The sequence below is a fragment of the Gasterosteus aculeatus genome, chromosome 12 (genome assembly GCF_964276395.1).
Source record: "Gasterosteus aculeatus chromosome 12, fGasAcu3.hap1.1, whole genome shotgun sequence".
Lineage (NCBI taxonomy): Eukaryota > Metazoa > Chordata > Actinopteri > Perciformes > Gasterosteidae > Gasterosteus > Gasterosteus aculeatus.
Window position 1 is genome coordinate 13,472,845 of NC_135700.1, and position 13,630 is coordinate 13,486,474.

At 40.9% G+C, this 13,630-nt stretch overlaps 2 protein-coding genes across 2 annotated transcripts; both read left to right on the forward strand.

Moving 5' to 3' along the window:
* The first annotated feature begins 61 nt into the window (after positions 1-61).
* cyba (cytochrome b-245, alpha polypeptide) lies at positions 62-2,621 on the forward strand. The gene is made up of 6 exons (XM_040165734.2): positions 62-299; positions 647-716; positions 894-968; positions 1,082-1,165; positions 1,271-1,352; positions 1,748-2,621. Exons 1-6 carry the CDS (start codon positions 242-244, stop codon positions 1,931-1,933), a joined length of 555 nt encoding a protein of 184 aa, XP_040021668.1. The 5' UTR covers positions 62-241; the 3' UTR covers positions 1,934-2,621.
* Positions 2,622-3,229: 608 nt separating this feature from the next.
* On the forward strand, positions 3,230-13,325 carry tcf25 (TCF25 ribosome quality control complex subunit). Its single transcript, XM_040199277.2, has 18 exons — positions 3,230-3,652; positions 4,021-4,167; positions 4,276-4,341; positions 4,509-4,633; positions 5,589-5,654; positions 5,760-5,842; positions 6,206-6,336; positions 6,796-6,895; positions 7,172-7,265; positions 7,413-7,505; positions 8,694-8,799; positions 9,730-9,889; positions 10,002-10,089; positions 10,292-10,450; positions 10,540-10,627; positions 10,947-11,026; positions 11,178-11,253; positions 12,168-13,325. Exons 1-18 carry the CDS (start codon positions 3,452-3,454, stop codon positions 12,333-12,335), a joined length of 2,031 nt encoding a protein of 676 aa, XP_040055211.2. The 5' UTR covers positions 3,230-3,451; the 3' UTR covers positions 12,336-13,325.
* The last annotated feature ends 305 nt before the right edge of the window (positions 13,326-13,630 follow it).

A 13,630-nucleotide genomic window follows, 5' to 3' on the forward strand; every position in this document is an offset into this window, starting at 1 on the left:
TGTTGGGTAAGTTGGACCGGTTAAGAAGTCCCTCCTTGCCACCGTTCATCTACAAACATTCGGGAAATGACGACTGAAAGGGGGGTGTGGCTCACGGATGCCCCGCCTCTCGGTCTGCGCACAAGCACACGCGCACGCGCGCGCACCCACGCCTCACTTCTTCCTTGTAGAAAAGAGCAAATCTGTGAGTCGCTCTCTGGTGAGTTTCAACGCTTCGCACGGCGGCTGACAAGTGAACGCGATGGGGAAAATCGAGTGGGCCATGTGGGCCAATGAGCAGGCGCTGGCCTCGGGACTCAGTGAGTATGAAAACATGTTCATGAGATGGAAAGAAAACAAACTTTATTGAGTGGGTTTCAAGTTTGATTCATTTACACGAGCAATTAATATCAAATAAAATATTTCGACTGGAAATTCGGATTATTCTCTTATCTTCCTTGACCAATGGTGTGCCACAGTTAATTGTTTTTAGATATGTATGTCAACGCATTATGACTGCATCAATTGACTAAATTCAAGTCTGGGATTTAATAACAAAGCTTTTCAGAGCCAAAGTGATGCCCAATTTAACGCAGGTTGTCTGTTTGAGTGGAAAAGGTGTGTTTGTGAACAGTTTTAGTATTAACTTCCTGCTTCCTTCTTTTAGTTCTCCTCACTGGAGGCATTGTGGGGGTGGCTGGGCAGTTCAGGGGCTGGCAGTTTGCTGCTTATGCCATGTATCCTTCATAAACCGTGATGATTTAGTTTAATCCAAAGAACTGAAGCCTCATTTGTATTTCTTCTGGCATTCATACCATATTCTTATATTGTGCTGTCTCCTTTTACATCTTTGCCAGTATAAATGAATGTGACTAGTGAACCGTGTAAAATGAGGGTCCTTGACAGATCATTAGTGCTGCTGGAGTATTTGTGTGTCTTCTGGAGTATCCAAGAAGCAAGAGGGCCAAAGGCACAAGTGTGGAGAGAACGTAAGTGATGTCTTTTTTTTTCTCCCCAAAATCATTCGTTTTTTATATGCATGTCAATTTCTGTCATGATTGCATGTGAGGCTTATTTTGCTCATTTCTGTGTTTTCCCTCAGTGGTCAGTACTGCTTCACGGTGTGTGTGAAATCCTTTGGGCCACTGACGAGGAACTACTATGTCAGAGCATTTTTACATGCTGCGTGAGTTCATATGTCACTTTCCTTTGCTGGACTGCATTCCTCTCGTTCAGTGTCCCACCAGTAATAGACACTTTAGTCCTCAAAATTCCATTCCGTCCTTCTTAGAATCTGTGTGCCTGGCGGTTTTATGCTCGCGACTGTCCTCGGATGTGTCTGCCTCGGAATCGCCAGCATTATCTACCTTGCAGTAAGTTCATCTTTCATCACTTCAATTTCTAATTATAGCAGGTAATACTTGATTAAGTTGTTTGCTGAGGCAGGAAGTGGCCAGTTGACTGAAAGAAGGAAATGACAACAAGGAAGAGATCGTTTCAATGTTGGTTCCTCAGTTGAGACACGGCCCTCTAGTTATGAAATCTGACCCAGCAGGGGTGTGCCGGTATTCTCCAACATTGCGATGTGGTTACCAAAGTCATAAAGTTTACCACGCTGCACAGCTCATCTCAATATCATTGTGCATATAACCATCAGTCTACTGGATAAGGGCCCTTGCTATGTTTCCTTCCTTTCATAATTGGTAGGATTTGAACAATCGGTTGATTTCACTGCCTTGTTTTTTCACTGTCATCCTCTTGCTTATAGGCAGCTATCCGAGGTGAACACTGGGAGCCCATTGTTCCGAGGAAGGACACGGTCCGACCGCCACCTGCCGACATCAAGAATCCTCCCCAAAATCCACCACCAAGACCTCCTCCTGAGACGCGCAGGAAACGGGTAGAGGACCTTGAGGGAGCGGCCTATGACAACCCCATTCCTGTGAAAGACTAACTAATCAGTTCAATGCATGATCTTCTTAAACCTTTCCCTTGTCTCTCTGAGAGTTTTGTACAATTAATCAAAACCAGTCCCAGTGGGACGTCACAACATTGTCTTATTCCGGACAAACGATTGGTTTTCTGAAGTCAAGTGAAGGAAATGAGTGGACTTCATGTCGGCCCAGACAAAGTACTGTACTGTGAGAGTGAAGTAAAAATGGTTCTTTATCACAATAATTGAGAATTCAAAGGAAGATGGTTGGATTGACATGAACTTTTGAGGCAAAAACGTAAAGCACAGAAGACCATGTAAATGCTATAGAGGTTAGCAAGTCAACAGACTGCAGGTGATGTAGGTATCGCACTGCTGTTATAAAAGTGCAAACCAATGCCTGTTTCTTTGCCGACCACCAGAAATATATGAAGTTGAGTTGCATCCATTGTATTGTTTTGCATTGCACGGATCTTACAATATCTTAGTATGTACTTACACTCTTATCTTAACCGCCGTGTATTTATGTATTTCTTGAGGTCAACTGATCATAACAACAACATCCATGTTTACTAGGATTAAGTTAACATATTGGGCTGGGGCTGTATCGGGCTGATTGCATACATTGATACATTGGGCCTTTATCATTATTTTATTGCCTGTATTTTGATTTTTTGTAAATAAAAGCCTTCTGTGCATTGAATCATGATCTGTCCTGGTTTTGCATGTTCTTAAATATTGTCTTACTAAACAGGTGTCCAATGGTTATTTTAAGAAATTACATTTGCAACTTCCTCTTTTTCGCAAACAGTTTCACAGTTCAGTTACAAATGCATTAGAAATTCCATTTCTCACCTCAAGTGTTTGTTGAGTGTCTGCTTCTCACACTGCCATTGTTTGTTGTCTTATGATGTAATCTAATTAATCTAGACTGTTGTTCTGCATGTTTTTTCATTCATTTCTGTTGTCATGTAGATTTTGTTTTTGTTGGTCACAGATAATCTATTAAGTAGATGTCGTCTGTGTGTGTATACTAGAGAGGCACAATAATACTTACCCCATATAACCCCACATCATTTGTGGGTCGGTCACTCAGCATAATTTAGTATATGATGCAGCATGAGGTGGCAGTTTTAACCTAAAACCCGTTATGGTCTTGTTCACTCTTCACTCAAGACATTACAGTATTACCATGTGTTGTTTGAAGCATAAACCTAAACCATGATATTGTCTTGATTGAAATCAGTGTTTTTAATTATTTCACTTTTTGTTTAATGCTGCCACCTCCTGTTGCATGAGAGAACAACGCACAGACAGTGAATTTGTGTGCGGCATTAAAAGCTCATTTTCCGGTGCAGTTTCCCAGCCATCCTGTAGGGGGCAGTGACGCACGTTTACAGGCGGGAAGAAGAAGAGAAAAGGCACAACCAATCGAATTGCCACTCATTACACAGCCTGGCAGCTAACTAACGGTAGTTACGTTACCACCTAAATCGGTAAAATTTCAATTACGTGTACGTGTCGTATGCGCAGTGGACAATGTCTTCCCGGGCTCTGCGGAGGCTCAAAGGGAAACAGCGGGGTCAGGAGGCCTTGGACCTCGGGGATCTAACTTTGGGTGACAGCTCGGAGGAGCAGCTGGACTCGGCTAATGTTTCTCCTCCGCCTGATGGCAAAGACCGCGGCCGAAAGGCTAAGAAAAATAAAGCTCAGAAAAACTTCAGCAACATCTATGAATTGGTAAGGAGAACGTGTAACTCGCCGAACTGGCAGCAGTTTACTTATAACGTGACCATGTATAAGTAACGTGTTTTCTCCCGGCGTTCATAAACATCGCTAACTCAAGCTAGCCGTGTGACGATTAAAGACAATTATCTATTCATTATGATCAACATTTGGACAGAACAGTCAATATTGAACACCAATAAAGTCAAGTTGTGTTTGCGTTCAGTAAGCTCATTTAATACTCCCAGAAGCAGTTTAAATACCTTAAATCTGAACACTACACTTAAGTGTCGCGGTTGTCGTTGAATTGTTGTAACCTGTCATGTTTTCAGGAAAAGGTTTTTTCTACTTACTGAACCCTCTTGTATTTTTTTTTTAACTAGATAGGTGATGCAGACAATGACGCAGAGAAGAGCTCACCTGATGAAGAAGCAGAAAAGCCAGCTGGAAATAAAACAAATGGCGCGGGAAAAAACAATAACAGGGAAACTAAGGAGCCAACTAAAAACAAAGAGGAAACGTCTACAAAGGTAGATATGCGAGAAGAAAGATGTCTTTCTCTGAACCAGATTTTTGACCTTCTTTAAAACTGACCGTCTTGGCATATATTAAAATGTAATCTTTTTTGTTTTTAATAGTCTGGAGACAGAGTTAAAAAGAAAAAGAAAAGGAAAAAGACCAAACTGACATCAGAAGATGCACAGGTAATTTTATTTGGAAGGTATTCTATATCTGCTCTGGTCTGAGATGAAGTATTATAATTAACAATGAATAGCAATCCTCGCTTTATTTATAGAAAATTGTGTCTTTTGTAGGCTTCATTACACTATTCAAACATGGTCTCATCCCCTCTTTTTATATTGAACTCCAGGAGGCCGTACCAGAAGATAATATAGATTTATTGCTGCAAAATCTGGAACAGTCTAATGGTCTGAGTTTGCAAAATGAGGATTGCAGCGGCTCCGAGAGAAGAACTGTGTTACATGTGGAGCACAGGTGAGAAGGCCGACATCTGGTGTAGACGGATCCAGACAAGATTGCACTTTTCCGTTCATTTTCTTTCACAGCCCTGACTTAACATTGCTTGTAACAGGAGTGTTAATCCCTACATTTTAAAGACCCGTTTCCACAGTATTATTTTAGTCCATTAGTTACTGTCTCAAATCATTTAAGCTACACAATTATACTTGAATATTTTTCTTAAGTAGCACAAGAATAGCCCCTGAGCAGTGCACAGCAGACATTGCTTAACTTGGCAATGGCCAATTCAGTTATCACACTTACTATTATGTACATTTTTGTGATTTCTCATTGCCACCATTTGGTGGCGCCTGACTCAGGCCATAAAAACAAACTATTTACAGACTGTCTGTATTAGGGGATACAATGCATATAATCAACAGAGCATTGTAAAAGGTTAAAACTAATATGGCCACATAGCCAGTGAAGTCACGCCAAACCTTTTCAAATAGCTGTTAATAGCCAAATTACCTGTGTTAATAGAAATATGTCATGTGGGCTGCTGATTTCAGTGATGCAACTGTGCTGAAAACAGAGCAAGCAGGTACTCTAACATTTGTCAAATGTGAAAACTGCACAGCTCTTATAATATTACATTCAATAAAGGAAAGTGTTTTTATCAAATATCTTTCATGTTACATATATTTAAAATGTAAAAGTTTAAAACTTAAAATGTACCTTTTTAAATGAGCAAAACCATCTATACACTGACAGTCAAGAACTGTGGGGCTTGGATTGGAAACCATTTGTTCAGTTTGGTTACCAGTCAACTTAGTAATGTTGCTTTCATCGGATTTATGACTCAATGTTTTTACATTCATACACAATATCTAAATCAAACACCTTCTATGTTTGTCGTGGAATGTGTTTCCTCAGCTCGCTAATGTCTCCATTTAACCCGTCAACATTTAAATGTTTGTCTACTCATTAGGAACCTCAACCCAGATACGGAGCTGAAGAGATATTTTGGGGCTCGAGCTATTCAGGGGGAACAAAGGTAAAATATAAATAAAATATTTGAGACGGTTTTGAGTGAAATGGCCCTCAATGTGTGTATGAATGCAGTATGTTCCTGTGGTCATTTTTATTGTTTTTTGGTCAGACCACGACAGAGAAACCGACAGTTTCACCGAAGCACCTGGATGACAATTCCAAAGGAAAGCTGGCCTCGTTTCAGCCGTCCAGGTAGGCTTATCCTTATAGTCATCTGAAATGCATCTTGTTGTGTAACTGTGTAAATGTAACATTTCCAGAGTTTGTTCCGGAAATGTGGAGCAGAAAAACAATATATTCCTCTTTACTCTATTTTTATCATGATATATGTTGTAAATTAAATCAATACACTACATTGGCTGACTGGTCCTCATATCGGTTCACCTAAACACACATATATGTGCCTTTTTCTTTTTTGAATGCTATATCCTTTGCAAGAACTCATCACTAATGTAATTTCTTATTCATTTCCCTCAGAGTTAATAGGTATTCCATATTGGCTCCCTGCTGTCCTTCTCTATGTGTTGTTGTTAACTCTGTTCAATATCTTCAAAGGAATCTCAATGACACTATTGCAGTCAAAGGAAGGCACACAGTACTTCACCTTTGAACATGGTCGGCAGTACCAACAAGTACAGTTCAAGTTCCTGGATGCTGTCGAGTCTATGGATCCCAACAACATTGTGGTAGAACAAGTTCATTTCTGCTCTTGTGTTTGGTGTAATTGAATTACTGTTGACTGGGTTAGATAAAATAATCTGTGTGACTGGTGGAAATAATGTTCCTGAAGCAGTGCATAGATAATGCTATTCATTCAATCCGTTCCACTCTTGAATTGACCTGAAACAATCTTGTTGTGGTCTCCTAAATGACCACCGTGGTTGGAGAATTGAAAGGTCCATTCACTGAGCTCCGAAGTGCGCTGTCCGCATGTCTAATGAGATGAAGTTACTACGCTTGAACTTCTATTATTTAACAGTCAGGAACCAGTCTGATGGCAGATTGCTTAAGTGTTTATGTGAAGATACTGACATTCTTTTGCTGCAGAAATAGTTTAAGCATTCTTGCAAAATTCTGACCCACGTCTTCTTCCTCCGTTGAATGATTTTCTCTCTTGTGTCTTTGTCTTTTCTTTTTCTCACCAGGCATTGCTTCAGCTTAACCCCTACCACATTGATTCCTTGCTGCAGCTGTCTGATGTCTGTCGCATACAGGAGGATCAGGAGATGGCCAGGGACCTCATCGGTGAGAATAATGCCCTATTTTGTAAATCAATTCTAAACAGAAAATGTGTTTTTAATTCCAGCGTTGACCCAGATAACAAAGTGCTGGTGATACAGAACACACAAAACAACCCCATAACTTAACCTGCCCAGCACCTGCGGTGTTTAGGACTGCTGTCTGTACATTGTGCCACACACAGTGTGCAGATGCTTCAGTGAAATTGCTATCGTTAGGATTATTGCAACTATTGTTGTGGATAAAAGTGAATGTTGGATTTTTCTTCATTTGTTTTTCCAGAGAGGGCAATGTACAGCTTCGAGTGCGCCTTTCACCCCCTGTTCAGTCTTACCTCAGGTACCAGCAGACTCGATTATCTGCGTACAGAGAACAGGTGGGTAACTTCCTTTTCCCCTTTGTTTACTTTTGCTCGACACATTGCTTTGTCTGAGGCATTTGTTGGACTTTAGAATCTTGTTTCTTGCTGAAATTGTATTTGAATGACCGAGCACTTGAATAATTGAATAATCTCGGTCTGCAGGGCGTTTTATCTGGCTCTCTATAAGCACATGATGTTCCTGGAAAAGAGAGGCTGCCCTCGGACTGCTTTGGAGTACTGTAAACTTATTCTGAGGTACAGAGAAGAACGTTTTTCTAAGTAATGTCATACAGAAAAGTCCACATGCTTTTGCAGCACCTTTTTCCTACAAAAACAAGAATCCGAAGGCTAAACATTCAAGCGCCGGCTTTCTGAGATCAGAGTGAGACGAGGAGAAAAGGTGATCTTGTGGTCTTCGCAATAAAACATCTTTGATGTGACACGTCGAGTCTCGGCCAATCGGCGTTCAGATGTCTACAGCGCCTTCTTTTCCCCGCCAACTTTTCATCCTTTCACTCCAAATTGAAGTTACCGCCAACACTCAATTATTACTATTATTGTTACCGCACGTGTTTCGGCGCACTCCATGATCCTAATGAGATCAGTTTAGACTTTTGGTCAAAACCTCATCGAGGCTCGAGTGTTCGTCACACAGCGTGAATGTGGTGTGGCATTGTATGCCGCAATGTGAACTTCTACGAAGTGAACTTCTTACACTAAAGAGGGTCATTCCCTGCCATCGGTCTCCTCCAGCTTGAAGTTTACGACCTAACCATATCATGGTCAATGCTTATCTCTGATTTCTATCAGACTCTGGCTTCCTTAATGTGAGCTATGATCTGGTCCTTTTTTATAAAGCGGCAGTGGAGGAATAAAAGCTGACGGCTGCTCCTGTTTCATCGGGAGTTTGTAAATCACTTCAGCCTCAGATGCCAAGAAGAATCTGCTTGAGGAACTGTCTCACGCAGATCTGATTTAAAAACGGTCAATATTATGTTTCAGAGAGAAACTTTGCTCATAACTTTTATAGTTAAAAAAACAAAAACAAATATAAATATCATCATGCATGCTCAGATGATCATCAAATGGATTGTGGTGGATTTTGAAAGAAACCAGAAAAAATATTTCACAATCATTTTCTGCAAATTGTGGACAGCAGAGTGCAGGCAAAGCTTTAAAACTTACTCTGAAAGCAAATAGCAAAGCAGTGGGATTTTTTTACATCTGGTTTCTGATGTTTGAGGATTTATTTCTCACTAAAGTGGTAACGTTTTAGATTAAGCCAAATGTTGCAGCTAGAACCAACATTGCCTTTTAAGGGCCGTGTTTAGCTCACCCTGGAGTGTGGGATGAGACCTTCAGTTGGTCTTGGATCCAGATGTTTGTGTGTATTTGTGCCCTGTTAATTCTCTAATGACCTACTTTTGCTCTTGTCTGACTTAGTTTGGACCCAGATGCTGACCCACTTTGCATGCTCCTGCTCATTGATTTTCTCACACTGCGCTCCAGAGAATACCAATATCTCCTCCAGTTACATCAGGACTTGGAGGTAAAGTGTGTGTGTGTCTGTTCTACCGCTACCTCTCCAAAAAACTGCTCAAGTTTTGACGTTGTAAAGTCCTTATATTAGTTTCCTGTCAGTTTCCACATTAACTTCCAACAACATTCGACAAGGCGCCAGCCATGGCCTGAGGTTTAAGTCTTCAGTTGTCTCTGCATACATCTGCCTGCATATCTGTTTGCCCATCTGTCCATATATCCGTCCGTACATGAGGCGATATTTAAGGAATGCCTGGTGGGAAAACTCTGTTTCACACCCAGACTCAAGGATGAACTGATTCTGTTGGTCAAAGGTCAACGTCCCGGTGACCTCACAAAACAGCAACTCAAATATTAGTTTTGTGGAATTAAATACACCTTAATCTAGACTAAACTAAACTATCAAGCCTAAAAGACCAATCCAATATTACATTATTACACTACCAAATAATTTTATAAACTCGTATTATGCTACATAACGATATGTGTTACTCGACCCAATGTGTGCCTGATCGATAGTTACTTTTCCCGCAGTTCATTTTTATTGTCTCATTCCTTTTCTTTCTCCGATTTATTTGGACTGCACCCCTCGCCAATACGTCTACTTATCTGTTGTATTGGTCTTGGTTGAATATGATTTGAATTAGTTGGTTAGTCATTTTCTATGCATGCATCATGCTACATGACCTGTTTCCAAGAAACGCATCTCTGCCTTACACAAGATTTACACCGATGCTTTATTCTTTGTGGAGAAAGTTGCCACCAGATCTGTCACTTGAATCAACTGGCCGTAAGTCGTTAGAGGTTTTCTTTGTTCGTGGGTCCTAACTTTCTACTTGTCAGTCATCTGAGAATCCCCTTTTGTAGTGCACTAACCTTTTGTATAAAGTTCCATACGTTTCATCTACTGACACAGAACTTCTGTTTTTTTGCATTGTAGGTGCACAGAAACCTGGGCCTGCTGCCAAACTTTGCATTCTCCACCGCACTCTGTCATTTCCACCTTAGTCAACAAGAAGACGTGGATCCTGAAGAAAGACAGAAAGAAAGAGAAAAAGCTGACGAGATGCTGCAGAAAGCTCTGATCATGTTCCCCGGAGGTTAGACTGCCGATCGATAAATATTTAAACAGAATTCCCCCTCAGTCACTTCTTCCTGTTGTTAATTGCTATGACTATGACCCACATGTTGCTATAAATGTGTTTTCTGCAGTGTTGATTCCTCTACTGGATCTGTGCACTGTGCAGCCGGATGCCGCAGTCAGCTCACATGCCTTCTTTGGCCCAAAGAGCCAGATTGGGTAATGTATCCTTCCTTTGTTTTGTTTATCGTGCTATTTATCCCCTTTTTATGAATGAAGCATTGTAATTTATTATACTGCAGCTTTTTATCATGAACCTTTTCATGGCTTATGTCCTATCGTTCTCCTCACTTTCTTTTCTTTTTGCTTTTCCTGTACCCTAAGGTTAAACACAAACTCACCCCACTCTGTCTGTCTTCAGGCAGCCGCCGGCCCTGGCTGAACTGACGGCTCTGTATGTGGGGAGGACTCACAGCATGTGGAGGGAGGCAGCGGTAATGCTTTGGTTGGAGCAGTCTGTGAAAGAGGTGCTGTGTCGGGTTGATGCTAAAGACCCTCTGGTAGATGACTGCCAAAACAAGTAAGACCTCCTTTTGCTGCTGTGTTGAAATATTTGTCTGCAGTCTTGCTCTCTACGTTAGCGTAACTCCCGTCCCTCTGGTTTACCAGAAAGCAGAGGTACAAGTGTGCCCCGAGGAACATCCATCGCCACGTCCTCCTCTCTGAGATCAAAGAGGCCACCTCAAGTCTGCCTCTCGTAAGTAACGATCAGCAACCACACTCCTCCAGGAAAATCCATAGGATCAACCATCTTATGCACACTAATGAGGCCTTCCAAATATCCTGTCAAGCCGGATTAGTTTGTTTGATTATTAATCACACTACTGGAAACATGTGGCCAATCTAGGATTGTTTTTTGGTGGGGGTTGCAAGTAAAAACTCAGAAAGGTAGAAGGAAAAGGTGCAATATATTTCATTCTGAAAGATTTCACACTTAAAATAATTCTGATCGCCTCTCTGAACTCATGCCGTTGTGTTTTGTGTTTTTTTTTGTACATGTGTTTTGACAAACGAAGGAGGTGACCAGTCAGCCTGTGCTGGGATTCGACCCTCTGCCCCCACTGGACTCGGTGACGTCGTACACCCGACCAGAGAGGTAAGGGAGGACCCGCACAGCTGTGTACTCCACATCCCATTGCACAGTCAAAAAGGAAGCAAATGTTGTGCTGGAGAAACCAGCAGGCAATAGATCAGCGATTTTGTTTTATGTAAAAATCACATTTTCCCATGTGTGTTTGTGTATATAGGCAGCACGTTGGTGCAACCAATGAAAGTACATTGTCGCTGTTTTTCCGGTCTTTGCTGCCAAACTTCAACCTTCAGGTGAGTTCTGTGGATTAGGCCAAATGGAGGTGGTAGCAAATTTTTCGGGCAAATTGTTTTAACGGCGTTTTCCACCACTAGTACTGCTATAGAGCAATGTTTTTATGATCCAATTCCCTCTTAGTTAGTTCTGTGGCACGCACATGAGGATTGTGATGTGATGCTATGCTCAACTCACACATTTTATTTGACAAAAAATCTGCTTTGAAAATATTCTATTGTATTCTACATTTTTGTGTAGGTTTTTGTTAGACCTTCCGGGTGAGGCGATTGTTTTAGTCCAGCAACATTGACTGAAGAGAACTTGTTTGTGTACAAGTAAATTCACCAGGTACATTTGATGACAGGACCGAGAGCTGCAAGTAGACTGAACCCATTTCCACTGGACTTATTTAATTTATCCCTAAGATTTTAAGAGATTCTGATGAATTTAACTTGCAACCAGAATGATTAGTAAGATTCCTGTGATAACACAACAATCTTTAAGTCCCATAATATTTCAAAGCTACTACGTTTGCATGGGAGCTTTGACAACACAAAAGATGGAGTCATCACTAGTCCAGTGCGCTTCAAAATCTAGCTGGCGCCACATAAAGATGAAGTGCAGCATCAGGTACATCCACACAACTAGCATCTTGTGGGTCAGCTACACATGCTCAAAGTTACCAGATGGGCTTCCATCAGGACAGTTTCATCCATCCTGATTATGTTATCCACTTACAGACAGGAACAGATTTGATACAGATCAAAGAAACAAAGTTAAAATACGGAAAGATATTCTGCACATTGTTCTTTATTAATGCTGACAGTTAAATAGAAGAAGGAAGAAAAAAAATTGAAGGATAAAGGCCGACATACAAACATCTGACGCGTCAGTACTTTCTATTTTGACCAACATGTCTTTCCTCGTTAAGGGCGGGCTGAGGCAGGAGGACGACATGGAAGTTGCTCGAGCTGGACAGGAGTTGAACCAGGAAGTGAATCGTCTAATGGTGGCAATGAGGGACATGCTGGCCAACATCAGGTTTCAAGAGCCCCCGAGAGAGGACAACCCCTACAGAGATGAGGATGAGTGGGACTGAGGCAGGTGGAGACAGAGGAGGAAGAAATGGGGACATTAAGAAATATGGAACTATTTTATGGTGTTTGAGGGTTTATAATAATTGAGAAGAGATGAACAACTGTATTTTATTATTTTTAAAACTGTCACAGTTCAACATAAGAATGAAAGAAACAGACCCCCGAACATGGGGAACTTTTCAGTAGCGTCAGGAAAAAAAAAAAATCTGAACTCGTCATGAATCAAGTTGACCGTTTTATTTCTTCATAGCCACACTCACAGTTCTTCCTCTCATTTTGGACTTTCAGGCAATTTTTCATGTTTATGAACAGTGGACGGGTTTATAAAGTAAGATCCACATTTCTTTGAGTGACAGTTCTGTATCAAACATTTAGCAATTGAGCATGGCAGCACTATAATGATTTTGTTTTACTGCCACAGAATCAAATCGAGCGTTTCCCTCTCCTCAGACTGCTTTCCTACCAAATAGCTGAAATGTTTCAAAATATGACGAGGCACTCCAAAAGAAAGTATGTGAATTGCAGCATGAATGTATATGGTTACTAAAAAGTGCCTCAAATGATTCCATTATTTTAGAAAAGTCAAGTTATTTGTGGAAATAATTACTTGAGATTTAAGTGCTGAGTTCCACTTTAGGCTTTACGATTTATTAAAAACTCATTATCCATGAACATCGAAATCAAAACTATTCCAGTATTGGAATTCTGTTCTTCTGTCTTATCTAATGAAGAAATTGTTGATTAACTGGTTACATAGTCCGTTCATTAGACGACATCAGTCTGAGAACTTAATGACATTTTCTTCTCTACTTGTCTGCGTTTCTGATTCTTGTGTAAATCTTATTGTTGCTGCAGGATGTCAGCTGTTCCGCTCCTATTCGCCCTCACTTCTCCTCTGTTTGGAAATCAGTTCCACATTTCTGAGTTGGATAATTTTTGATTATTTGTGGCTTACCCCAACCAATAAAACAGTACAGACAATTGACCCCAAAGTTGTTATGTTGTCAAAGTGATGTTAAGTGCGTATGACCCGTGTTTCATAAATGTTTCCTAAATTCTATAGTTTATAACCGTACTTCTGGCAAGATGTCAACAGTATATCAACTATGTCATTCCAACTTCCTTTATGTGTCACAATTTTCCCACATCTTCTATCTCGTGTTGCGTTTCTTTTCATCCTGACGTCTCAGCCGGACCGCCTGCAGCGCCATCACGTGGTTTTCATCTGGCAAAAGGAAGCATCCCGTCTCATGAGGATCCACCTTTGTTCTCCTGTCAAACTTAGACAAATGTTGCG